We start from the raw sequence: 26959 nt of genomic DNA, 5'->3' as shown, positions 1-26959 counted from the left end.
CAAAGCAGGATGTGGAAACCTTACAAGCGGACCTGAACAAAATAATGGGGTAGGCAACTACATGGCAGATGAGGCTTAATGTTGAAAATGTAAAGTAATGCACTTGGGCATCAGAAACACGAAAGCAAGCTACTCACTAGGGGGGAAACCTCTGGGTGAGTCTAGGATGGAAAAGGACCTGGGGGTACTGGTGGACAACGGGCTTGGCAGTGGCATGCAATGCCAAGCGGCTGCAAGCAACGCCAACAGAATACTGGTATGTATAAAAAAAGGGGATTCACTCCAGAAATAAAGAGATTATTCTCCCTCTCTACAAGACTCTGGTCTGGCCACATCTGGAGTATGCTAATTAGGGGAATGGAGGACATCAGCTATGAGGAAAGACTACAAGCACTGAACTTATTCTCTCTGAAGAAGAGACAATTGAGGGGGGATATGATATCAATGTACAAATACTGTACTGGTGATGACCCTAGCATAAAGAACAAACTTTTTAGGGAAAAGGAATACAATAAGACACGTGGCCACTCACTAAAACTAGAGGAAAAACGGTTTAACCTTAAAATACGTAAGGGGTTCTTCACGGTCAGAGCAGTAAGGATGTGGAATTCTCTTCCACAAGCAGTCGTTTCAGCAGGGAGCATCGATAGTTTCAAAAAACGATTAGATGGGCACCTTAAAGACCACAAAATACAGGGGTATTCAATGTACGGTTAACAGCAAACACACACACACATCATAGGTTGAACTGGATGGACTGATGTCTTTTTTTCAACCTCACAAACTATGTAATAGCTATGGTAAAGACCAGATACTCCTGATGCTTGTATCCCAGTGTTACCCATCAGTCTGCAATGTGGTTTACTGCTGTATTTGTTGTGATCCTGAATGCTGCACTGTGGTCACACTTGTGGTCTATCTCAGCTATCCTCTTTTTATAAGGTTACTTTGGCACAAAAACACTTAAAGTGGTAGTATACTCCACTTTTTACCTTTTACCTACAGATAAGCCTATAATAAGGCTTACCTGTAGGTATAATTATTATCTCCTAAACCTGCAAGGTTTAGAAAATATTCTTCGTGCATGCAGCCGCTGAAACCAGCGGCACATGTGCTCTGAAGGTCCGGCAGACCTTCAGAGCTCCTTGCCAGATCCTTGCCGGAAAGTAACTTCCGCGCGCATGCGCGGGAGTGACGTCATTTCGGCTCCGGCCACTCACAGCGCCGGAGCCGCCGAACCAGGAAGAGACACCAAGGGAACATGACGGCTCCCTCAGCGGTGATCGGGTGACCATGTCGGGGCTTCGTTTTAGGGTAAGTATTTCATAATGAGCTAGAATGCGATACATACTAGCTCATTATGCCTTTCTCCTGCAGGGTTTTTTTTTTTTTTTTTTTAGGGGAGTATACAACCGCTTTAAATACAGCAAAGCAATCCTCTGCTGCTCTTGAAAGTACAACTAAACATGTCAGTAAAATGTGATCAGTAAAATGAGCCTGTATAATTACTGCATGGATAGAATGCATGACTTTGTTCTAAGTTTAAATTCTGTGCCTCACAAGACCATATTTATTGTGCTGTCCCCATGTTCAACAGTTTGTGGTCATTCTATTGGTGCACATCCATGTGTAATATAGAAACCATTCTAAACACGTAGTGGGATGTTTTTTTGACTAATCCTTACTCCAGCAAACCTTTAGAGGTATATGGTACATAAGCTTAGCTTTCGAGGAATGTGATAAAAACCATGATAAATCAATGAAGCCCTCAGCCATGCTGGATAAAGGGCAGTATGGCCACTTTAAGGGGATGTAAACCCTCACATAATATACAATAAATGATCAGCGCAACCAACTAGTGAAAACCCAAAAATAAATGGATGATAAAAATCAAAACAACAAAATAATTGAAACAGCAAATCAATGCTGGTGCAAATAAGTGTACAATCAATAGTGCAATAATCCGGCAGCAAACACAAATGTGTAACACCTCACAAATAATATGCAAATACCCATAAAAGTGCTGCGCCAGAAATACTTAATCAATATGTAACCAGGTGATATTAATGGTGCAATAAATATCAAAAGTGTCTAAAATAAAGTCCATAAGTGTCCAATTAGCAGTGATAAGATGAAGCTCCCAACAAAATGGTGAAGAAATCCTAGGAAGAAATACTTCGCAAACACCGCTGTGCATATATCCCACCACTGGCTAGATTGGTCTCTCACCTCAACCACAGACCCATAAAGGGTCAAAGATCGCATGTATCAACTGCAGCAGCCTTGAGATATCCTCTCATAGCTCTCTCGGTCTGCCCAATATAGATCAGTCAAGTGGGGATGGATGAACTTCAATCAAAACTCTTTTATATTACTTTACCTTTCCCTTTAGACTGTAAGCTTTAACGAGCAGGACCCTCTAATTCCTCCAGACTTAAGATATATCTGAGCTTCAATTATTCAGTGGTTTATCAACTAATAGCCGGTAGGGATGTATGAGTCAGCAGAGCCTTTTTCCAACAGTCCTCCAGCCTCTATGTAAAGTCCCCCCTCGATCAGATACTTGAGTCACGTAGAATGGGTATGTCAATTGGCAGCATAAAGCATACAGGGTAAGATGTTTTTCTTTTTCTTTCTCAATCTGCCGCTCGGTATTCCGCTACAGACCCGGAGCCTCCGCCACCTCCGAGTCCAACAGCTCCGTCACTCGCACTGCGCGTCACTGAACCGACACTGAAGGTAGCAGAAAGACACGGGACTTAGGGCTTTGGAGAGAGATAAGTAAACACTACAAATGCATCTCACACAATTAGAATATCGTCAAAAAGTTAATTTGTTTCAGTAACTCAATTCAAAAAGTGAAACTCCTATATTTTATATAGATGTGTTACACACAGTGATTTATTTCAAGCATTTCTTTCTTTTAATTTTGATGATTTTTGCTTACAGCTACTGAAAACCCAAAATTCAGTATCTCCTAAAATTAGAATATTACATAAGACCAATAAAATAAAAAAAAATAATTTTTAATACAGAAATGTTGGCTTACTGAAAAGTATGTCCATGTACAGTATAGTATGCACTCAATACTTGGTTGGGGCTGCTTTTGCATGAATTACTGCATCAATGCAGCGTGGCACGGAGGCGATCAGCCTGTGGCACTGCTGAGATGTTACGGAATCCCAGGTTTATTTGATAGTGGCTTTCAGCTTATCTGCATTGTTGGACCTGGTATCTTATCTTCCTCTTGACAATACCCCACAGAATCTCTGGAGGTTTAGGTCAGGCAAGTTTGCCGATCTGCATGACTGCATACATGTAAGAAAGAACCAGCTTTACAACACCCGCAGATCTTTGTTTTTTTAAAGCATAGGGTTTTTTGGTCTCCTTGTACGCACGTGCTTATGGTCTTCTTTTCACCCTGTTATATCCACATATAATTCATGCCTATTAGTGAGCCCCTTATGTACTATGCTTCAAAACCACGCACAACACATAGGCCTAAGTACACTTTTGGCCCACTTAACCCTTCCTAACCCCCTCCACTACAACATCAGAATCCCCAAAATCTTCACTGTGAAGCCTACTTGGTGCCATACAGTCTCTGTCTGAAATCTTTTAATATATATTATTGCATGGCCCACACTCTCTCACTTTAGTGAGAAGCCTGTCCACTGTCTGGCAGGCTAGCTACATCTTGTCGATATTTGCATAGAAGGTTTAATAGACTGTGGCAATACTTTGGGGACTCTTTAACGAAAGTACATTGTTCTATGTTTTGAAATGTTAAAAACTTGTAAATCCTTACATACAGTGGGGCCCACTTATAAAGAAGTTAAGGATCTATAATTTTTATCACAGGTGTGTTTTAAATGATAGAGACAGAATATCAACCAAATATTCAGAAAAAACACATGATAAAACGTTATAAATTGAGTTGCAGTTCAGTGAGTAAAATAAGTATTTGATCCCCTACCAACCAACAATATTTCTGACTCCCACAGACTGGATACAGATTGATCCTGTCAATTTAAGAAGGTGCTCCTAACGACAACTCGTTATATGTATAAAAGACACCTGTCCACAAAGGAATGGACCAAAATCCATCCTGAGATGTGTGCAAACCTGGTAACCAACTACAAGAAACGTCTTACCTCTGTGCTTGCCAACAAGGGTTTCTCCACCAAGTACTAACTCATGTTTTGCTTGGTGATCAAATCCTTATTTTACTCACTGAACTGCAACTCAATTTAATACATTTGTATCATGTTTTTCTGGATTTTTGGGTTATATTCTGTCTCTATCATTTAAAATACATCTATGATAAAAATGGTAGACCCTTTATTTCTTTGCAAGTGGGCAAACTTACAAAATCTTCAGGGGATCACATAATTATTTTCCCCACTGTATACCCAGTAAAGTGACTAGCTTCAGGGGATATACAAAGATGAAACAATTTCTATTACATAAGTTGTACCTGTTTATCTGCTGCCCTTTCTCCTCCACACCCTACTAAAGCACACATTTTACACAACATTTCTTAGCTCGAGAAGATGGGGCAGGGATCTGATGTTACACACATCACAGCACCGAGAGGATAGTTGAGTGTAATTTGAGATCTGAGTGGAGGGAATGGACATGCACCCTCTGCACAGTCTCATAGAGAAATCAGCACAACCAAGGCTTCAATTACATGCTGGGTACTGGAGGGGGTGAGACCATCTCTTGGGATTACTTAATGTTGGCATAAACTGCCAGAATATACTCAGACAGAAATCAAAGTAGGTGCTTCGGATCAAGGTAAGTACACTCTATAGACAGATATGGTTTGTTCATTTTTTATTTCAGTGGTTTACAACTACTTTAAGGTACTTGCAAAGTCGCAGTAATGTTAATTTACATGTTTTAAACTGAGCACTGGTTTATAGTTAAATTCATTTGTGGTATTGTGGTATAGTTTTAGAAAAAGATTCAGTTGTTATCTCTCTGTCCTCTAGGTGTGTTTGCGTAGAAGGAGAAGTCGGGGATGGCAAAAATTGTTATGGTAGCCTTTTGCATGCGATTCAGACAATTACCATTGAGAGTGTGGACATGAGGAAACAACCTGGGGCATTGAGGGCATTTGGTGAGTCATGGTTATAAATTTGTATTTTTACCTGTTTGGCAAAATTATGTAGTAAGCCTTAATGAAGACGAGAACTGCTAGGGTTCTATTCATTTAAATTTCCTAAACCACTAAGGGCGGCAAAGGGTAGGTAGGTTAGGTTAGATAAGGGGAAGGGGACAAAAAGGATGAGCGCACTGTGCTTCAGCATGCACTTCTGTTTTGAAATAATATGGCTCCCTGTTGTTGACCTACAATGCATGTTATGACTCTTATCAGATCCATATTTAGATATTGTGTTGCTTCAGGCACACCTGAATGAGGATTCCTATTTGTACAAGCTCACACCTTGTATTATAAGACTTAATTAGTTTAAAGTGATGCTAGAATGTGCTGCTGGAGAAAGTATGGTGTTTGTTTTAGATGTCTGCTTTAACTGTACAGACTATAGAACACGAGAAGGCAAAGATGGTTTCATCTCCTGAAACATAAACTTCTACTAACCATTTTCAACCCAGAGCCCTCCTTCCCCTACAACTTGTTTGCTGGATTTAGTTACAAAGGTCCAGGGATGGAGGGAGGAGGAAACAATGTAAGGAACAAATTATAAGAAATGTGTACATTTTGTGGTTTAGTGCTTCCCTATTAACTGGCCCACTAGTGCTGTTGTGACCTCTACAACCTAGAATCTTTTCAGTAGCATAGTATGTTCATACCTGCAGTTCTGTTGCTAGATTTGCCCAATGTCTAGAAGAAAGCCAAGCATGGCAAAAATAACAAAAGAATAAGAAAAGAGCTTAACATAAAAGGCACTGTAAATGCTTTAACCACTTAAGCCCCGGAAGATTTTAGCCCCTTCCTGACCAGGGGGTATTTTGCGATTCGGCACTGCGTGACTTTAACGGACAATTGAGCGGTCGTGCGACGCTGTACCTAAACGAATTTGATGTCCTTTTTTTCCCACAAACAGAGCTTTCTTTTGGTGGTATTTGATCACCTGTGCGATTTTTTTTGATCATGCGCTATAAACAAAAAAAGCGCGTCAATTTTGAAAAAATAACAATATTTTTCACATTTTTTATATGAAATTCCCCCCCAAAAAAATGTAAAAATCTAAATTTTTTAACATTTTTGGCCAATTTGTTTTATGCTACATATGTTTGGGAAAAAAAAATAGCAAAAAGCGTATTTTGATTGGTTTGCGCAAAAGTTATCGCGTTTACTAACAAAGGGAAAGATTTTTGTAATTTTTGTTGTTTTTTTTTTTAACGCGTAATGGCGGCGATCTGCGATTTTTTTGCGGTACTGCGACATTGCGGTGGACAGATCGGACCCTTGACTGACATTTTTGACACTTTTGGGGTACCAGTGACATTTCTACAGTAATCAGTGCTATACATATGCACGGTTACTGTAAACTGACACTGGTAGTGAAGGGGTTAACTTTTTTTGAGAGGGAGGGGTGGTGTGTGTCCCTAGGGGCTTGATTCTAACTGTAATTGGCTGTGGCTTGAGCTGTAGGAACAGTGATCAACGGTCCTACATAGTAGAACCGTATGATCACTATTTCTACACAGGGAAGAATGACAGGCGGCTTGTTTACATCAGCCGCCTGCCTTTCTCCCTCTCCACCCGACGCTCGCGAGTGACCGGCGGACATCGGGTGACCGTGACCGCGCGGGAGCGCGCCTCCGGCGGCGCACGCTCGCTCCCCCCCCAGAGCCTCACAGGCTAGTGACGTACCGGAACGTCACTTTGCCTGTGAGGGGCTGACCGCCGCAGTATATGTACTTGCGGTGGTCGGCAAGTGGTTAATGAAGTTCTGTTTGACCCGATTAATCTAAAAATATGTTAGAGGTTAAAAGGTTATCTCGCGCTATGGATCTAGAAGATTATATGCTAGGTGTGTGCATCCGGCTGCTGCCCTCACTATGAACAGCCACCTGATGGTGGTGTCCCAGTAAATAAATGAAAAGTGCTGATGTGCAAATTAGTAGTGGCACTGCCAGGGTAAAATTAATAAACCTATATGAGTGATAGCATGGAATAAAAACGGTATAAAAATTCCTTAATGCGTTGATATCAAACCATATGTGCAATTTAAAATCAGTGGTAAACCTGTGCTAGTTTATCAATAAACCATAGGATTGAAAATGTCAGTAGTGAAATCTGTGCTTAATTTTTCCATAAACTGACTGTGATAAGTGTCACTAAATTGTAGCATATAATTAATAAAAATATAAAAAAAAATTTAATAAATAGGATATGCATGCTATTCACATCGAAAAACTAAAAGTGACTATGTGCTATAAATTGATCCTTTCAAATAAGTGCGTGTGCAATAAAAGTGCAAGTGCCAATACACAGTGAAGTATAGCAGCAAGGAACCCCTTAGTAGGGGGGGTAACCCTTTCCATATAGTATGAGTGAACAATGGTACACCTGTATTCAATATCTTATTTAGAGTCAGTTCAAGATCGCCACTGTCCCTTTAAGAATGCCACACAATATGCAATGTTTTTTTTGTGTTGAGACAGCCACTCTAGAGCAAAAAACGGTCTCTTGTTATATGACTCCAAATCCAGGAACACACCCCCGATGTGCGGTAGTTCACAGTGCTCTCACTCTTGCTCCCCATTTGGGGTTACACTCACCAGATTTAAAGCCCCTGTTATGGAGTAACCAGCTATTGTGTAGGTATCTTTCACACAAGCGGCTCCTCTCCCTGCGCTGTCATCCAATAGGGGTTGTTTCTCATGTGTACAAAAATAAAATTCCCATAGTGCAGTATCTTAAAATTATATTTTATTAAATAAAAATCACTTACATATAAGTAAAAGGCTGTCACCGTTGATCAGATTACACAACGGAAGTCTGGGATTGTCTCTGCGTTCTACGGACAGAAAATGGAAATGACGCTTGGCTCCGCCCTATGCGCTTCGTCATATTGACGTCTTCTAGAGCGGCTGCTATATATGAGTGATATGACTATCACTCATATATATTTATTAATTTTACACAGGCAGTGCTACTACTAATTTGAGCATCTATATGCATACATACACAAACTCAGGAGTGTTAGCATCTTCACTGTCACCGGGCAAGGATGCGTCACGTGATGGTGCACATTCTTTTATCTGACAGGGGTAAGTCACTGTCAGCTGATTCATACTGTGGGGACAGATTTACCCTCTGCAAAAGGCCCATCACATGCTTGCTCTGGATATAGCCTAGCTTGCTCTGGTTCATTCCTGGCTCCCTTTAGTTAAGTCTCTGGGCTCGCTCATGTTTGGTGCTCATAGCTGCCACACTTTCTCTGGTTGGTCCCTGTAATTTGCTCACTTGCCTTAGTTTTAGTCCATGTAACTGGCTGACTCCGGCGTAGACCCAGTAATTGGCCTGTCTTGTACCTCAGTTGAGTTGATATTTGTGTGATCATCAATTAGTCTTTTCTCTCTTGGAAAAAAAAGTGCTACCATCACTTTGCATCAATGCAAATAATTGCTCTAATGATTGAGCCCCTAGCAGCAAATTATATCACCTGTGATGTATTTCAGTTATCTTGCAAACCTGGCTTGTTAGTGGGTCCTGAGGACAGGAGTTGAGAACCACTGCTCTAGATGTTCCCAGGTATTCCTTGTCATCAGAAGAGTTTAAAAAAAAAAAGAAAAAAATTTAAAAACACACTTGCTAAAGGTGTAAGCTTTAAAGCGGTAGTATACTCAGACAACCTTACTCCAAATCTGCAATATGTAACGTCACGTTGCTCTTTATAATCATTGTGCTGCATACAGTATGCAAATAAAACGTTTTTACTTGCTCCAATAAACTTTTTCTGAACACTCCAGCTTGTATGCAGCTGTCATTATAAGTCCTGTCTTCCGCATCCCAACAGTAATGTATTTAGGCCCTCACTCTTTCTCCGTGTCCGTAATCCCGCACATGTGCATCATTCCCCGAAGCCAAGCCTAGTTTCCGATTCCGGTTACTTTGGAAACTATGTCCAGCGAATAGGAGCCAATCCTGTTGTTCGCCAGCTTCTCAATGGGGAAGGAGTGTCGCATTATCTCGGGGCTGACGCCTACATTAGGAAATTACGCAGCCCTGGCATATACACAGCATTTTCCCAAGAGCACAAGCTTGCTGGAAAAATAGGGCTAACAGCGCATGTCATTGAAAAGGAACAGAAGGATTACACCAAAAGCAAGCAGGTAAGAAGCAATAAAGACAAAGCACACAGTACTATAGGCTGCACTAATTAATTTTAAAGAAACTGGTTTGGATGGGTATACTACCGCTTTAACAGGCACAAGAAAGAGCCTATGTGAATTCAGGAAAGTATATTGTTTGCTGAATGACAGTTGTGAATGGGAAAGGGAGACAGGAAGGTCAATCAAGTATGTTTTGTACTGGGTAAGAGTGGTTTGTCCTCTGGTAAAACCCCAAATTAATATTTGGTGCTTTTAAGTCGTTACTATTTTATTTAATACCCAATAGAATATTTTGCAGTTCACATTGTAATTGGTGGGCTACATATCTCTGTCCTCAGGACTAGCCGTCTACTGGTTATAATGAAAAATAAAAATAAAAAGGGGGGGGATATGCTTTTTTACAACAAAATTAAAACTACATCTTACCTATTCAGTGAAAGTGTTTGCATCATGTAATTAAGATTTTCATATTAACAGAGGAAGGGTGTGCACTGACGCTACGGAAATTTGGTCCTTTCACAGTATTTCTTCCTTCTATGAAAGCAAGAAAATTCAATGTAAGTGGTAACTTTTTAAAAAGTAAGTTATTAGATGATCATTTCTGAATCATACTTATTTTCTAGTGCAACATTTACACAATCTTTTTGAATGTTTTCCAAGGTATCTCCAGTGCCATAGATTTAGGCCTTCAGGCACATATTTCTTTTGAATTCATACCTAAAAGGCTTTGAAAGGGAGAGAACATTTTGATCCCTAGAAAGCGCCCAAGTTAAAGTTTGGCCACATTAAGTGGGTGTGTCATGCCAGCCTATGTTTGCATTCAAAGTTTGGATTTATCTAGCCATTAAGGTAAACCACTTGGCCTGCCAAAAAGGCAGGGAGCCCTCACCTTAGTTAACAGCATTCTGTATTTAGCTACCCTAATAGGCTAGAACAGAAAATCCATATATTTTTTAAGTGTTTCTATATACTGTATGTAATGTAATGTACAGTAAATATATATAATAATATAACCCAATAATTGGGACTGTCTACTGAGGATGTACGGTACATGGAGAGCTTTACACACCCACATGAATACTAATTGTTACCCTATTCCTCTAGTCTAGTATAATTTATAGTGATTTTAAACACATTCCCTTGAATTCATAAAGACTGGTGGAGACAGATTTTGCAGCATGCGCCAAATCTATGTACCTGTCTAGAACTTTCTGCGCCATATTTAGAATGCACGCAAGACACTTTTGCAAAATCTGTTTGCGCCAGTTTCTCTCTCTGTACATCTAAAGAGAGTTGGTCTTACTTAGCTCAATGTTAGGAAGATACAAACTGTTGGAATGTTATTTTGCAATTGCAGCATTCAGTGCGCCACAATGTAAAAGCAGTGCATTGTACAACTACCTAAATTTGGTGCATGAGTCGCTGTCAGACCCAAAAGTGTCACATATGCTTCATTCAATTTGGCGCAATACATTAGCAAGAGGGATTAATGCCAGAAAAGTGGCACGGCTGCTTTATTGAATTACCCCCTATTGTTTTTAATTATGAAAAAGGAGGCGCAGACTAACCTAAAAGTTCAGAGAACGTTCGTAATTTCCAAGCTTTTTTTTTTTTTAGCTGTTTGTTGAACGTTCCTTAAAACGAAATCAAGGCAAGGTTCATCACTATTAGTGACCACATAATAAATAGAGGAAATACATGAAAACCACTAAATATGCCCTTTACCTTAAACCTGTCACATATTTACGGTAAGTAATTATCCAAAATAGCATAAACGGAGGCAACCATTGTGCATTTGTGTACATGTAAATGCATTCAAACTAGGGATGGCCTGTGTGTTCGTGTCGAGCTGCGCTCTTGCAGTGCATTATTTGCTGGTGATTGGCCAAAGCTTGCACCTGGCCTGTCTGCTTTGGCCAACCACAGAAAAATGTACTGTGAGAGCCATTTGCAGAGTGCCTTTGGCCAATCATGGCTCAGGGGCTAAGTCCACGCCCCACACTATATTAGGCTGCTGCTTACATGTCAGCCATGTATAGTGTGTGACAATAGTGATAAGGCAGGTAGTTAGTGGATAGTGTATGATCATGGAGATTAGGCAGGTAGTTAGTGGATAGTGTATGATCATGGAGATTAGGCAGGTAATTAGTGGATAGTGTGTTCAGTCAGTTTAGTGCAGTCAGTGTAGTGTACAGGCATACCCCACTTTTAGTACACAATGTGACCAGAGCATGTATGTAAAAAGAAAATATACTTAAAGTGAAGCAGTACCCTTTTTTACTTCTCAATGCATGTCCTGAATAGCAATAGACATTTACAGGCATAACTGATTATCTAGTCAAGCTGGCCGACCCTAAAATCAGATATGTTGTAGTCCTAGGTCCCCTCTCGATGCTCCCCAAGTTTGGTGTCCCTGTCACTTATGCCATGTCAAGCTGACCAAGATTTCCCATAGACGCCAATGAGCACTGAAAGCTGAAAATTGGTCTGGGCAGGAAGGGGGTGAAAGTGCCCTGTATTTAAGTGGTTAAGGGGAAGCCTATGACCGAATAAAAAAAAAAAAAAATGACGTGGGCCCTTTGGTTCTGGTACATATTTTAAGGTGAACTCCACGCCAAAATTAAAAAAAAAAAAAAAACTGTGTGGGTTCCCCATTAAGATTCATACCAGACCCTTATCCAAGCATTCAGCCTGGCAGGCCAGGAAAAGGGGGGGGGGGGGAAATGAGTGAGTACCCCCCTCATTAACTATACCAAGCTGCTTGCCCTCAACATGGGGAGGGTGCTTTGGGGTGCCCCGCAAAGCACCTTGTCCCCATGTTGATGGGGACCAGGTTGGGGGGGTCTATGGGCAAGGGGCTTATCGGAATCTGGAAGCCCCATTTAACAAGGGGGCCCCCAGATCCCAGCTCCCCCCCATGTGAATGGGTATGGGGTACATATGACCGTTACCCATTCACCCAAAAAAGTGTAAAAAAGTAAGAAACATAGGAAACAGTTTTTGACAAGTTCTTTTTTAAAAAAATAAAAATTATAAAAATAATGTCCCTCAATGTAAATCCATTGTCAATCACGACACCCGCCGAACCCAAAAAATAGAAAATATAAAAAACAATTCCGCCTCTTGGGAGGCCTCCCGCCGTCTGCCCGATCTGCGCTTTTACAGCTCTTAAATAGGCAAGAGGCGGGGTCACCTGGTGGCACCACCCCCTTCTGACGTCACACAGAGCAGTGCCTCCGGGTGACATAGACGGGTGGCTCCCAAGAGGCGTAAGTTTTTTTATCTTTTAAGTGTTTTTTTTTTTCTATTTTGCAGGTCCAACGGGCGTTGTGATTGACAATGGATTCACATTGAGGGACACTATTTATTTATTTATTTATTTTTTTAATAAGGGACTTGTCAAAAACCGTTTCCTCTGTTTTACACTTTTTTGGTGAATGGGTAGGGGTCAGGGGCGTAGATAAGGGGGGGTCAGGGGGGTCCAAACCCCCCCCCCCCCCCCGAGCATCGGTCAATTTTCGAAACCAGCTAGGCTAGTGTAGCCTATCAGCTGCGGGAGCCGCACTGCCATTGGGAAGACCACCTGTCTCATCCACGAGGCTGGCAGGCTGGGCCCGACTGACATTGAAGCCATGTTTACTATTTGCATCACTAACAGATGTGCCTGCTGGAGACGCTGTATATACTGTATATATAAACACACCACAATTTGTCACAGCGTGGCAGGCGTGCTAATTATTGTTATCTAGGCACTCAAGGCTGAACCCCCCCCAAGGAAAATAAATGATCTACGGCCCTGGTATGTACCCTTAACAGGGCCATAGATCATTTATTTTTTGATAATTTTTTTCCTATGTACTCGATACCCATTCACATGGGGGGGCTGGGATGTGGGCCCCCCCCCACCTTTCCTGACCTGCCAGGCTGCATGCTCGGATAAGGGTCTGGTATGGATTTTGGGGGGACCCTACGCCTTTTTTTTGGCATGGGGTTTCCCTTAAAATCCATACCAGACCTGAAGGCCCAATTTTTTCTGAAATGTCAGTATTGCTTCAGCAGGCTCTATATGTTGTACAGATGCGTCACTTTACAGGCAGACTAAGGGGACCCCCCCCCCCCCCAGGCACGATGTTTAAAGGAATTTCTTATTTTTATTGTTTTACTTTAAGCATCATTAAAATCACTGCTCCTTTAAAAAAACTATTTTTTTTTTAAATGTTTGCATTGATACATGTCCCCCAGGGCAGTTCCCAGATCCCCATACACTTTTGTATGGCAATAACTTGCATATAAGCCTTTAAAGTGTGGACTTTTGATTTTTCATGTTCGTGTCTCATAGACTTTAATTGAGTTTGCATGTTCGCTAGAACTTTTTCCTTGTTCGAGATGTTCTGGTGCGAACCGAACAGGAGGGTGTTCGGCCCATCACTATTTCAAACCAGATGGTAAATGGCGGTCAGCTGAAGTTATTTGCAAATTTTATCCTTTCTTATGCAAAAAATATTTTTTTCCAATTAGAATATTGACATACGGTAATATGATGTTCAACCTTTATTAACTTATTTTACTCACAAAGCAACAACATATTTCTCACTACTCTACAGAGAGCACTGATCCATTCAAATAAGTATCTAAGTAAATTTACAGTGTACTGTGAGTTAAATATAATATTTGTCATGACAAATCTGTTGTGTCTTTAAGATTGCTTTATTGCTGGTTGGATTAAGAACAGGATTAGAGCAAGGTTAGATGGTTAAGGTTAATTTTTGTCCTTTTTGGTAACATTTTGTTTTTATGGTTTAATCTTTATGATTTAATCTAAACACAATTTGTTTTCAGTTTTAGCAAGAGTGTAGGAGGATTTTTTGTATGCTGAATTCCACACTCAGTATTAGGTATACATTGTACCCTGTACGTGAATTGTCGATGTACCGACATACACGCATGTCCTTTGGTAAAGCAGCCCCTATGAATCTGCTAACTCACTGAAAACAATACACTCCCTGTGTTGATATCTTATAAGTAAAAAGGCTAATAAAATGCAGGAAAACACTGAGTCACTTCTATTAAAAAAAATAAAAAATAATGAAAATTATGGAATATCAAGCTTGATAAATGTGAAAGTAACATCAAAATGACTAACAATAATAAAAACACAAACATATGGAATTTTACAATATAGTCCTTTTAAACATTGTCTTAAGGCCACACAATTATGACAAGAGGGGATAACTAATAAAAATAATTAAAAAACACTTTGAAGAGGAAGCAAACTCTAAAAGTTTTGCCCCAAAAAGATGACAGGCCCAGGACTAGTGGCCAGAATTGTCCGTAGTCTCCCTGCACCTGATTATTTCCTATTACTCACTTAGGGTCCTTTCACACGGTCCGCCTCCGTCGGCGGATTTCGTGCTCCTCAGCGAGTATCGATCCGCCAATCCCTGCTGAGCAGGCGGATGACAGCTCCGTCTCCGCTTACTGTGCGGAGAGGGAGGTGTCAGATCCCCGCTGTTCTCTATGGGGGAATTGGATGAGACCGCCTGTCCGTTGTCATCCGATCCCTTCCAATCCTCTAGACGGATGGAAAATAAGGTTTCCATCTGTCCGGATTTCACGGACAGGATCGGAATCGGATAGCAGCGGGTGTCAGCGGAGATGTCTCCGCTGACATCCGCTGCCCCATAGGGATGCATGGAGGATCCGATCAGGTCCACGTAAAAAACTGACCGGCGAATCTGATCGGATCGTTCATGTGAAAGGGGCCTTACAATGCTCTGTTTTGCACGGTGTCTTTATATTAGGGCAGCCATCTTGGTAGAGGGAGGACGCTCCCTCCTCATGACTCTAGCAAGGACAGTGATCAGTACAGTAAATACATCACCAAATCTCACTCCAGATTTCCTAAAACTAGCAGTCAGAGGCATTAGTGACTTAGATCTCACGCTGCAGATTTACAGCTCTTTGTCTTTAGGCACTAAAGTGGCTAGGCAGTAGGCACACTCACACACCAAGAAGTGCATTGCTACTTTTCAGGAGGCATTCAAACTAAAAAGAGTACGGCTTAGGCACAAAAAAGTATGTTTTTCAGAGTACTGCTTAGGCACAATCAACAGTACTAGATGTCCCTTATATCACAGCATATCTTAATTTTTTCTTTTTTTTTTTTTTTTCTCAACTTCAGGCCTACTTTACCCTTTTAATTCATCAGTTCAAATGTTTGGAAAGAAAATGATCCTGAATGCCGGTTCACGCTATAGCGATGTCAGACATCGCATGTGATTTGCACCGCACTGCTCTGCAAATCTCTTGCGATGTCTGTGCGATGCAAATTCAGCCATACAGATTGTACAGATTTGGTGGCTGAATTCGCATCAAATTCGGACCAAAGTCATGCAGGACCCTTTTTTTGGTCCGCACCAGAATCGGATCGCATGGGTGTTCACACCTATGCGATCTGATTCAGGTCCGAATTGACAGTTCGCACTGCGATATGCAAACTAATCTGGGGGTGTCATTAACTTTGTATTGACACTCCCAGCAGTTTGCATATGGCAGTGTGAACTGCCTGCGAGTCACCAATGTGAACCGGCACTAATAGTTCTGCAAGTGGACTGTTCTTGTTAAAAATTATGCATAAACATCATATCTATCCCTTACAACTCTAAAATCTTCCTAGAACAGCAAGTCTTTGTCTGATATACTTTTATTTATGTCTTTAGGAAACTACAGCTAAACTATTTTGCAAAGCTCACATTATTGCTGGCCAGTACATGGCTAATGATTTGAAGAAAATTGGTAAATTGTGGACGATAGGTGGGGATATCCTGGAATTTTCAACGAAGGTAAGAACCTGTATTTTTTCTTTTGTAAAGTCCACTTTAAAATATTTTTTTTCTTTACACAACACATCTCGAATAGCCACTGCCCCACCACCCTCCTCCCCTCTTCCTTCCTTTTTCCCCTCTTTCCTTTCCTCCCACACCCCTCTGACCCTTATTCTCTTCCCCTCCACTCTCCTTCCCTCTCCTCCTCCTTTTTACTATTCCCTTATGCAGGAGTCTATGTGTTACTAGTCCAAAATTTCATAAAGTGCATTTCCACTTTTGCAGCCAAGTTAGGATAACATCTTCTTTGCAATTGTTACATGCAGTGTCGGTCATGTAACCTAAAAAAAGTAATTTGTTATAGTTACTAGTTACTTCTCCCAAAAAGTAACTGAGTTAGTGACTGAGTTACATCAGTAAAAAAGTAACCAATTACCAGGGAAAGTAACTATTGCGTCACTTTGGTGGTGGCTGGCTGCTGCTGGTGGTGGTGGTGGTGGCTGGCTGCTGGTGGTGGTGGCTGCTGGTGGTGGCTGGCTGCTGGTGGTGGCTGGCTGCTGGTGGTGGTGGTGGTGGTGTGTGGCCTGCCCAGGCACACTGGGGTCCGTCTGGCTCCGTCCTCCTCCTCCAGGCCTGTGCTGCTGCCTCTCTCTCTCATCGACTGAGACCAGTACCGCGGATAGCGCTGGCCTCAGTCATAGAGGAGAGGAGAAATTACACTACTGCCATCTAGTGGCGGTAGATGTAATTGCGGTAACGCGGCCAAAGTCATTTCAATGGCATTACCTTGAGGGGACGAGTAATCAGTTAGATATATTTATATTTAGTAGAGGGTGCATGATGTTTACCATTAATAACTCTGTCTGTACTGTGTTTCCAGTTCTTCATTATCAGCTGTAAACTAGGTTTGAACACTGTCTGTCCTAACAAAGAGTAAAAAATTTAGAAACCACCTTCATGCATTGTATGTTATTGAGGAAAAGAATAGTTTGTGAGGAGACAAAGACATTGTTTAGAAATTCTTAGAATCTGCCATGACACAATCTTACAAACTAATAGGTAAGAAATATTTACATTTTTCGAGGTATGCTTAATGCAGAGAGAGAGACACATAAGAAATATTTAGTGGGGTTTGTCTCAAATTGGAATGCAAGAGTGGAAAAAGACTTTAAGGGCCCTTTTCACACAGTGAGTCCGTCTCAGCGGGGGATCGATCCGCCGATCCCCCGCTGAGCAGGGGGGTGGCAGCTGTGTTTCCGCGCTGTGTGCAGAGACACAGGTGCCAGGTCCTTTGTTCTCTATGGGGGAATCGAATGGGAGCGGACCGTCTTTCCATTCTCATCCAATCCCATCCGATCTGATCTGCTGGACGGATGGAAAATAGGGTTTCCATCCATCCAGATTTGACGGATCGGATCGGTTGTCAGCGGACATGTTTTTGCTGACATCCGATGCATTAATGCAAATTGATATAGATGTCCCTACTTTTGGTTAAGCAGGATAACATTATAATCCCTGCTGTTATTCCTTCTAAATTTATGATATGTCTTAAAAGGAAAATGTTCACAAAATGTCAATAAAAATGTATTGAATCAGAAATCAAAACCGCTTAGAAAGGCTTCTAGGCTGGTCATTTACAGGCCAGTTCTACCTGGATCCAACAGCCCAATGTATTGATCAGGTGAGGGTACTTTTATGAGGTGTCGGGAGGTTTTTGGTGCCTCAAGTCAAGGTGTGGGACTTTAGGGGCTAGTATATAAACAAGTATCTCTTGAATATAGTAAAATGATATTTATTCATAATAACATATAGAGTAAATATTGTACGTTTGGTTTACAGTAATTATAGTAGGTATAGTGTATGGGTTAGAGACCCATAAGTGAAAGTGAAGAAAAGTATGAAGGAAGTGACATGGTGGTATGGTGACATTAGTCTCTCTCTTTTGATCCGAACGTCTTTTGGGTGGCGTTGGATCTTGGTATGAGAGAGTGTTCAGATTTCCTACGCGTTTCGGCGGGGGAGCCTTTATCAAGGAAATATGTCAATCATCTCTGTGGGTATATTAAAATGATAATCAGGTATTTATTTTGTTTTTGACCATTTTGAGACATTTGTTTCTCATTTGGTCATATAGTACATACTTTAGAGGTTAGTACCGTGTTGTGCCTGGGCCTGCTTATAGTCCTCGGGTCCTCATAGGAATCAACTGGGTGTCGCTACTGGGATATATATAAAATGTAAAATCAGGTTGTTGATATTAACTTTATATTGATACATGTGCCAGTTTTATTTTATATGTACTTACTGGTTACATGTATGTTTGGGCCAGTTTGGGAGTAGAAAAAACATTAAATCTTCCCGTGTCTGGTCAAATCTGTATATACAAGGAAAATGTTTGGTATAGAGTTTGGAGCATAATTTTTGCTTTCCTGTAATCTATACTTGTTTTACATTTAATTTGCAAAGTATACTTTGGCATGTGTTTCCAGTATCATCCATCCATCCATTGGTCCACAGTGAGTTTAAACCCAAAAAAGATCATTGCCAAATTAAGGGCACCTTTCCGTGTGGATCATGCGCACAATGCTCAGTCATCAAAAAATCCACCGATAAAATATTACCCAATGGAGAACACTTCACTCCAAAACACTTTGCTAACTGCAATACTAAAGGGGTAGTCTACCTTATGGAGTGCGAATGCGGCAGCTTTTACGTAGGAAAGACACGACAGGAATTTGGCACAAGAGTTAATCAACACTTGCAGAGCATGTCAATAAGCAATTTTTTTGTACCGCTAGGTCGTCATGTGGCCAATTACCACAAAAATCGCACGCCACAAGTCCAATTCTCCATACTGGATAGGATACATGTCCCCACCAGAGGGGGGGACTGGAACAAAGTACTCCTCCAGTTAGAACTACGTTGGATAAAGAAATTAAATGCAGCCCAACCCCCAGGCTTAAACGAAAATGTCAGCTACCGCCCCTTCTTGGAGTGCTTTGTATCTGGAAAAACGGACTGAGGATACAAACAGACACCTTAATATATAACGGAGAACATTATTTACTTATTTATTTACTTTTTTACAAACCTCCTCATATAAATAACAAGGTAGAGGGTAACCTCCCCAGGACCATCGAAAACAACCCTCCCTTCATGGACCCCCCACCCCCCTTTTTTTGGCCCACCCAACTTCCTGCCCGGGTTGAACACCCCTTGCCCAAATCGAGACTTCTATGCCTTACTCATATCACACATGTACAGATAATATTGAATTGCTGCTAATTGCATCTATCTTATATCTATTATATGTATCAATACTACGCCCATATTATATATAGTCCAAAACGACTCCTCCCTTGGATTAACAGCCCCAAGCGGCCTCCAAAATGGAATGTTATTCAAGGATAAATATTGTTCTGTATACACATTTTTAATTGCCTGGAGGAATAATTAAAGCCTGTCTATGTCCCCAAAAAAATCCTCATCCGGCACAGGTAGCCCCGGTGGAACAACCCGGGGATTAAGGAGTTAAGCAGACTTGTTCCATCGTCTGCCAACAGGACCCAACATCGGGATCCGAGCTCCGCCCCCTGTGTCGGCGGCCGCTATTGAAAACACCGCCGCAACAATGACAGGATGCGCGCGCACCCACGCTGCGTCATCCGGCAAAGGTCATTTGTTTATGCAATCGCGCCTCTATTGCGCATGCGCGAACGGTATAAAAAGGCCGGGAATAAGAACAGAGCGCCACTTCCCTCAAGCTGAGGGATCGTGAGGACGCTCGGACCACGCTACCAGGATCTCTTCATCTCCTCAAAACCTATGGACCATAGGAAACTGTAAGTATACCACAATGCAAATAGATGCATTGATGGTATCTTAACCTATTGGATATACATTAACAAGGCTCCTCCTGTCCACTATTACTAGAAACAGGAACAGCCGGACCAGCACCCCCTAGTGGAGACCACTGGAACTGTCTATGACTACAGGACCAGCTGGAGCAATACTCCCCCTAGTGGATGATACTGGAAACACATACCAAAGTATACTTTGCAAAGTAAGTGTAAAACAAGTATAGATTACAGGAAAGCAAAAATTATGCTCCAAACTCTATACCAAACATTTTCCTTGTATATACAGATTTGACCAGACACGGGAAGATTTAATGTTTTTTCTACTCCCAAACTGGCCCAAACATACATGTAACCAGTAAGTACATATAAAATAAAACTGGCACATGTATCAATATAAAGTTAATATCAACAACCTGATTTTACATTTTATATATATCCCAGTAGCGACACCCAATTGATTCCTATGAGGACCCGAGGACTATAAGCAGGCCCAGGCACAACACGGTACTAACCTCTAAAGTATGTACTATATGACCAAATGAGAAACAAATGTCTCAAAATGGTCAAAAACAAAATAAATACCTGATTATCATTTTAATATACCCACAGAGATGATTGACATATTTCCTTGATAAAGGCTCCCCCGCCGAAACGCGTAGGAAATCTGAACACTCTCTCATACCAAGATCCAACGCCACCTAAAAGACGTTCGGATCAAAAGAGAGAGACTAATGTCACTATACCACCATGTCACTTCCTTCATACTTTTCTTCACTTTCACTTATGGGTCTCTAACCCATACACTATACCTACTATAATTACTGTAAACCAAACATACAATATTTACTCTATATGTTATTATGAATAAATATAATTTTACTATATTCAAGAGATACTTGTTTATATACTAGCCCCTAAAGTCCCACACCTTGACTTGAGGCACCAAAAACCTCCCGACTCTAAATACTTTGGGATGACAGCTAAAACCGAACTGAAAACTTCTTAGGGAATCACACACCTATAAACTTTTATGAGGTGATTATACAAATGCTTGTTATTGCCACTGAGATTTTTCAATTTGAATATCTCCATGCCACCTTTGGAAGAGTAGAGAAATGTTAGAACCTTTTTCAAGTTTTTATTGCATTTTATGTCCCCTACAATTCTCCTCACGTTTTGCTTGATCATTGAGAAGTGAAAGAAAAATCTTTTCAGTGGAGACTAGGTTTGCCACCTCATCCCTTTAAAACCGAAAACCTATAAATTACACAGGTCCTGTGGCTGATTAAGGTGGTAATTAAACTCCTTTTTCTACATTAAATTAGCCTCAGAACCTGTGTAATTAATATGCGTTTGGTTTTAAAGGGATGAGGGGGCTACTCTAACGCAGCCGGCCATAAAAACCTTGAAGACTTTATAACCCTTCCTTGCGCTATCCAAAAATAAAATGTGTTTGCTGTAGTTTATTTATTTTTTATTTAAGGTACTTTTATAGCGCTGTCAATTTACGCAGTCAATTTACATTGTACATTCACATCAGTCCCTGCCCTCAAGGAGCTTACAATCTAAGGCCCCTAACTCACATACATACACATAGTAGGGCCAATTTTTTTTATACAGGATCCAATTAACCTACCAGCATGTCTTTGGAGTGTGGGAGGAGACCGGAGTACCCGGAGGAAACCCACACAGGCACAGGGAGAACATGCAAACTCCAGGCAGGTAGTGTCGTGGTTGGGATTCGAAGCAGCGACCCGCTTGCTGCTAGGTGAAAGTGCTAACCACTACACCACTATGCCGTTCAATTGATAAACATGTCTAGGAAGTAGTGAAAAGAGTAAAACCAAACCCAGCGCCCAAATCTTTCAAACAAAAATTGAATACAAATGGAAATTATATCTAGACGTCAGCTGCTACTATCAATGCACAGATAGTCAAAACAAACGTTGCTGAAAATGAGTTTCACTAGCACTAGCAGCGCTCAAAGTCTGTGCATCGAATCAGGTGTCCGAATAATAAATAGTTCACAAAAAGAATCCACCACGTGATCAGTGATATTCATGATTTTGGTGACATCGCTAAAATTGTCTGGAGGTGATCAGGCTATCCAAGCAAATGACCCATCCAACACAAAACTCACCAGAATGGCATAGACATTTCACCTTGTAATAGCCTTTGAATGATGACCCGATAACTCAATTCTCCATCCATGGGTAAATGCCCATAAATAAAAATGAAACACATAGCGTAATCCTATTATGGTTTTTTTCTTCCCTAAATACCCCCTTTAAAATACACTCACATAATATAAAACAAAGTCAGCATGAAACAATATCAGAAAGATATTTCGGGGTGTGACCACGCGGCCTCTGTGAGTGAGCGTCAACCACTTCGGAATCACCTGGAAATCACCCCAGCTCGAGGGTTACCAGAGTGCGGTGGGAGAGACTGAATCTCTTTCGGATATTGTTTCATGCTAACTTTGTTTTATATTATGTGAGTGTATTTTAAAGGAGGTATTTGGGGAATAAAATACCTTTAATAGGATTATGCTCTGTGCTTAATTTTTATTTATGAGCATTTACCCATGGATAGAAGATTGAGTTATCGGGTCATCATTTAAAGGCTATTACAAGGCAAAATGTCTATGCCAATCTGGTGAGTTTATTATCTGAAAGTAAGAGGAGCGCACGTGGTGATAGCCTGGTCACCTCCAGAAAATTTTAGCGGTGTCACCAAATCATGAATATCACTGATCACATGGTGGATTCTTCTTGTGAACTGTTTATTTATTATTTGGACATCTGATTAGATGCACAGACTTTGAGCGCTTCTAGTGCTGGTGAAATTATTTTCAGCAGCGTTTGTTTTGAATGTCTAGGACAGTGATGGCGAATATTGGCACCCCAGATGTTTTGGAACTACATCTCCCATGATGCTCATGAACTCTGCAGTGTAGTGGAACATCATGGGAAATGTAGTTCCAAAACATCTGGGGTTCCAAGGTTTGTCATCACTGGTCTAGGAGGTAACCCTAGGGTGTAGTAAGAGTTAATGTTGCCCCACACCTGTGAATTACAAAACCAATCGTACACTATCATTACTGCTAGAGATGGGCTTGGGCATGTTCAAGTTCCCACGTGGCTGATCGCTACAGGAAGCCAACACTGCACACCGCTAATCACAGGCAGTAAAACATTTCCAGATCCACAGCTGCACAGATCTGGAAATGTGCGTGTGATTAGCAGTGTATAGTGTCAGCTTCCTGGCGGGATCGGGTACGTGGGAACTCAAACACGCCCGAGCCCATCTCGAATTACTGCTTTGGTATACAGCTTGCTGCAAGGAAAGTACTTATCATTTGATAGATCATAGAGTTTGACAGCAGGACTAGACGGTGTGCCTGTGCCCTCCAGCCACAGCTAATAGCCAGAGCCTCATGCATCCGGGCTAAATGCACAGTGTGAATGAAGTCTGTGCTTTCAGGACAAATACCCAGCCTGTATTATACGTGAATATGACTCTCCCAATGTACAAACATTTACAAACTTGTTTTAAAGCATTAACAACTACTATTAAGATTATTTATGCCAAGCTGATCTATTACATGGATATTTAAAAAAAACATTGCAGGTAAAATTACAAAAATTGGGTGATTTTAAATACTTGTTTGCATTGTTTTTTTTCTCCTGTTTTTTTCTCCTGGTTTTTTTTGTATTCACTTCCAAAGTAGTTTCACTACAAAATGAAACTACTTCAGGAGAGTCCATTTCCTAGCACATCCTCCTGCCTTCTTGCAATTCACACCCCTGGGAGTGTCTAGTTACTCTCTGTGCTGGCCCAACTCCCCTCCCCCTCACCTCACCTCCCCTCACCTCCCCTCACCTCCCCTCCCCTCACCTCCCCTCCCCTCCCCTCCGCACCTCACCTCACCTCACCTCCCCTCCCCCTCATCTCCCCCTCACCTCCCCCTCACCTCCCCCTCACCTCCCCACCTCCCCCCCCTCGCCTCCCTCCCCCCCCTCGCCTCCCTCCCCCTCACCTCACCTCCCCTCACCTCCCCTCCCCTCACCTCCCCTCCCCTCACCTCCCCTCACCTCACCTCACCTACCCTCCCCTCACCTCCCTTCCCCTCTCCTCACCTCCCTTCCCCTCTCCTCACCTCCCTTCCCCTCTCCTCACCTCCCCTCACCTCACCTCACCTCCCCTTACCTCCCCTCCCCTCACCTCACCTCACCTCCCCTCACCTCACCTACCCTCCCCTCACCTCCCTTCCCCTCACCTCCCTTCCCCTCCCCTCACCTCCCTTCCCCTCACCTCCCTTCCCCTCACCTCCCTTCCCCTCACCTCCCCTCCCCTCCCCTCACCTCCCCTCCCCTCACCTCCCCTCCCCTCACCTCACCTCCCCTCACCTCACCTACCCTCCCCTCACCTCCCTTCCCCTCTCCTCACCTCCCTTCCCCTCTCCTCACCTTCCCTCCCCTCACCTCACCTCACCTACCCTCACCTACCCTCCCCTCACCTCCCTTCCCCTCACCTCACCTTCCCTCCCCTCACCTCCCCTCAGCTCACCTCACCTACCCTCCCCTCACCTCCCTTCCCCTCACCTCCCTTCCCCTCACCTCCCTTCCCCTCTCCTCACCTCCCCTCACCTCACCTCCCCTCACCTCAACTCCTTTCCCCTCACCTCCCCTCACCTCCCCTCCCTACTTAACCATTTATATAGCTGCTGGGGGAGGCACAAAGGGGAATAATATAGAGTGTCACTTGAATGACAGCTCTGAGCCTGCTGAGGCTGCTAACATCACATCCAAGATGGCGGTGTCCAGCAGCAGCCTTAGGCCTTTGAAATATCTACACAATGGAGACTTTTACAGGTAATTAACATTGTTAAAATCAATGTTCTGACAATCGAGTGTCTTTAAATAGTGTCATTGCATATACTGTATATTTCTTATTAGTATATAATACATGATTTGCTACACTTGACCCACAGGAGTTCACTAAATCCTCCAACCCTAGTGAAACTTACAGAATTACAAGATCAGACCTACCAGCAGCCAACGGCGTTTTTCATGTTATCAACAAATTCATTACATATGACAACACAGAAATTATTGAAAAACTACAGGTATCCATTGTTGTTGTATTATTCCATTTTTGTACTAATATGAATGTGTAACTGCAGCCTATAGGTCTGTTACACCTTTATCATTTCTTTTTCAGTCCTGTCCACAAATGTCAGTTTTTCCAATGATCATTCTTTGACTTTGCTGTTTGTATGATACTAAAACCAAGTTTGAAATGTATTGTGCGGGGGTCGGGTACTGTATGAGGCTATTTTGCCTAATGTTGAATGTAGTGCTGGTCGCAGTAAGGCTGATGTTTCACCAACAATTCTGTCACTGAAGAGAGCAGCCTAGCGTCAGGATAGCTATGCAGAACACAGCAGGGCATTAAAATAGTTACTTTTTGTACATGTCACTCCTTCACAAAATGGATGAGCAGTGCATTGTAATCTGACTGTCGACTTAACTACTCCAGCTCCGGAAGGTTTTACCCCTAATGGCCATTTTTTGTCATATGGCACTGTGTTGCTTTAAACTGACAATTGCGACGTTGTACCCAAATAAAATTGATGTCCTTATTTTCCCCAGAAATAGAGCTTTCTTGTTTTGGTGGTATTTGATAACCTCTGCAGTTTTTATTTTTGCGCTATAAACAAACAAAGACAAACAATTTTGAAAAAGAAAAAAACAATATTTTTTACTTTCTGCTATAAAACACATCCCATAAAAAAATTAGAAAAAAAAGGTCTTTATCAGTTTAGGCCAAATTGTGATCTGCTACATGTTTTTGGTAAAAACAAAATCCCAAAAAGCATATATTGATTGGTTTGTGCAAAAGTTATAGCGCTTACAAACTATGGGATAGATTTATGGACTTTTTATTTTTTTTATTGTTTTTATTAGTAATGGTGACGATCAACGATTTGAAGCGGGAGTGCGACATTGCGGCGGACAAATCTGACACTAAGTGACACTTTTTGGGGACCAGTGACACCAATACAGTGATCAGTGCTAAAAATTAGGCACTGTTACTGTATAAATGACACTGGCAGGGAAGGGGTTAACATCAGGGGAGATCAGATCAAAAAGTAAAGTGTTCTCCTAGGGAATGCTTTCTAACTGTGGGGGGAATGGACTGACTGCAGGAAGAGAGAGATCTGTGTTCCTAATTAGTAGGAACACAACATCTCTCTCTTCCTGTCTGACAGAATGGTGGTCTTAACTTGTTTACCTAGGCAGACCACCTTTCTGTCATTCTCCTGAATGATCGCGGGTGGCCGGCGGCCATCGCGGGCCCCCGGACCCACTGATTGCCTCCCGATGTGTCCAATCACAGCGGGAGCATGGCTCTGGTGGCGCACACGCGTGCGCCCCTAGAGCCCATCTGCAATCACGTACAGGAATGTGATTTTGCACTTAAGGGCTGCCCTGTCGCAGTAAATGTACATGGGGCGGTCCTTAAGTGGTTAAAGTAGAACTATAGCCAAAACTTTTTTACATTAATTTTGGATAGAGCAAGGAAGGGTCAATACCCCTGTCAGATTTTTTTTCGCCATCTGTGACCCATTGGGGAGATTTGAGATTTCCCTTTATTTCCTGTCCCATAGCCAAACAGGAAGGGAGAGGAAATCCCTGCAAATTAAGGGAATTTCTTGGGGTCCCCCAAGTCACCAGAACTAGTGTCCCCATTGTAAGATTTCCCCCCTATTACTTTTCTGGGGAAAACAAAAAATGTGGGATTTTCTTTTCCTTTCACTTTCAATGATAATGGTAAACAGGACAAATAGAGAGGTTGAACCTCTCTGAGGGCACAGACAGCAATAAAAAACGGACAGGTGTTCTAATCCCTATTCACTCTATCCAAAACTAGAAAAAAAAATGTTTTTCCTTT

The 26959-nt window shown here is 41.9% G+C and overlaps 1 protein-coding gene across 1 annotated transcript in view; it reads left to right on the top strand.

The window, feature by feature from the left end:
* STAB1 (stabilin 1) overlaps window positions 1-26959 on the top strand; it is a gene marked incomplete at its 3' end in the record, with an annotated part of 476721 nt that overhangs the window by 51156 nt on the left and 398606 nt on the right. The window contains exons 9-12 of the mRNA XM_082266286.1: window positions 4998-5125; window positions 9793-9872; window positions 16035-16157; window positions 24996-25130. Of these exons, the coding sequence (XP_082122412.1) occupies window positions 4998-5125; window positions 9793-9872; window positions 16035-16157; window positions 24996-25130 (466 nt within the window). The remainder of the gene's footprint in view (window positions 1-4997; window positions 5126-9792; window positions 9873-16034; window positions 16158-24995; window positions 25131-26959) is intronic.

Source organism: Pelophylax lessonae (assembly GCF_965119305.1).
Source record: "Pelophylax lessonae genome assembly, chromosome: 8".
NCBI lineage: Eukaryota > Metazoa > Chordata > Amphibia > Anura > Ranidae > Pelophylax > Pelophylax lessonae.
The sequence above is the reverse complement of the archived record's forward strand: the minus strand, read 5'-3'. Positions and strand labels throughout refer to the sequence as shown.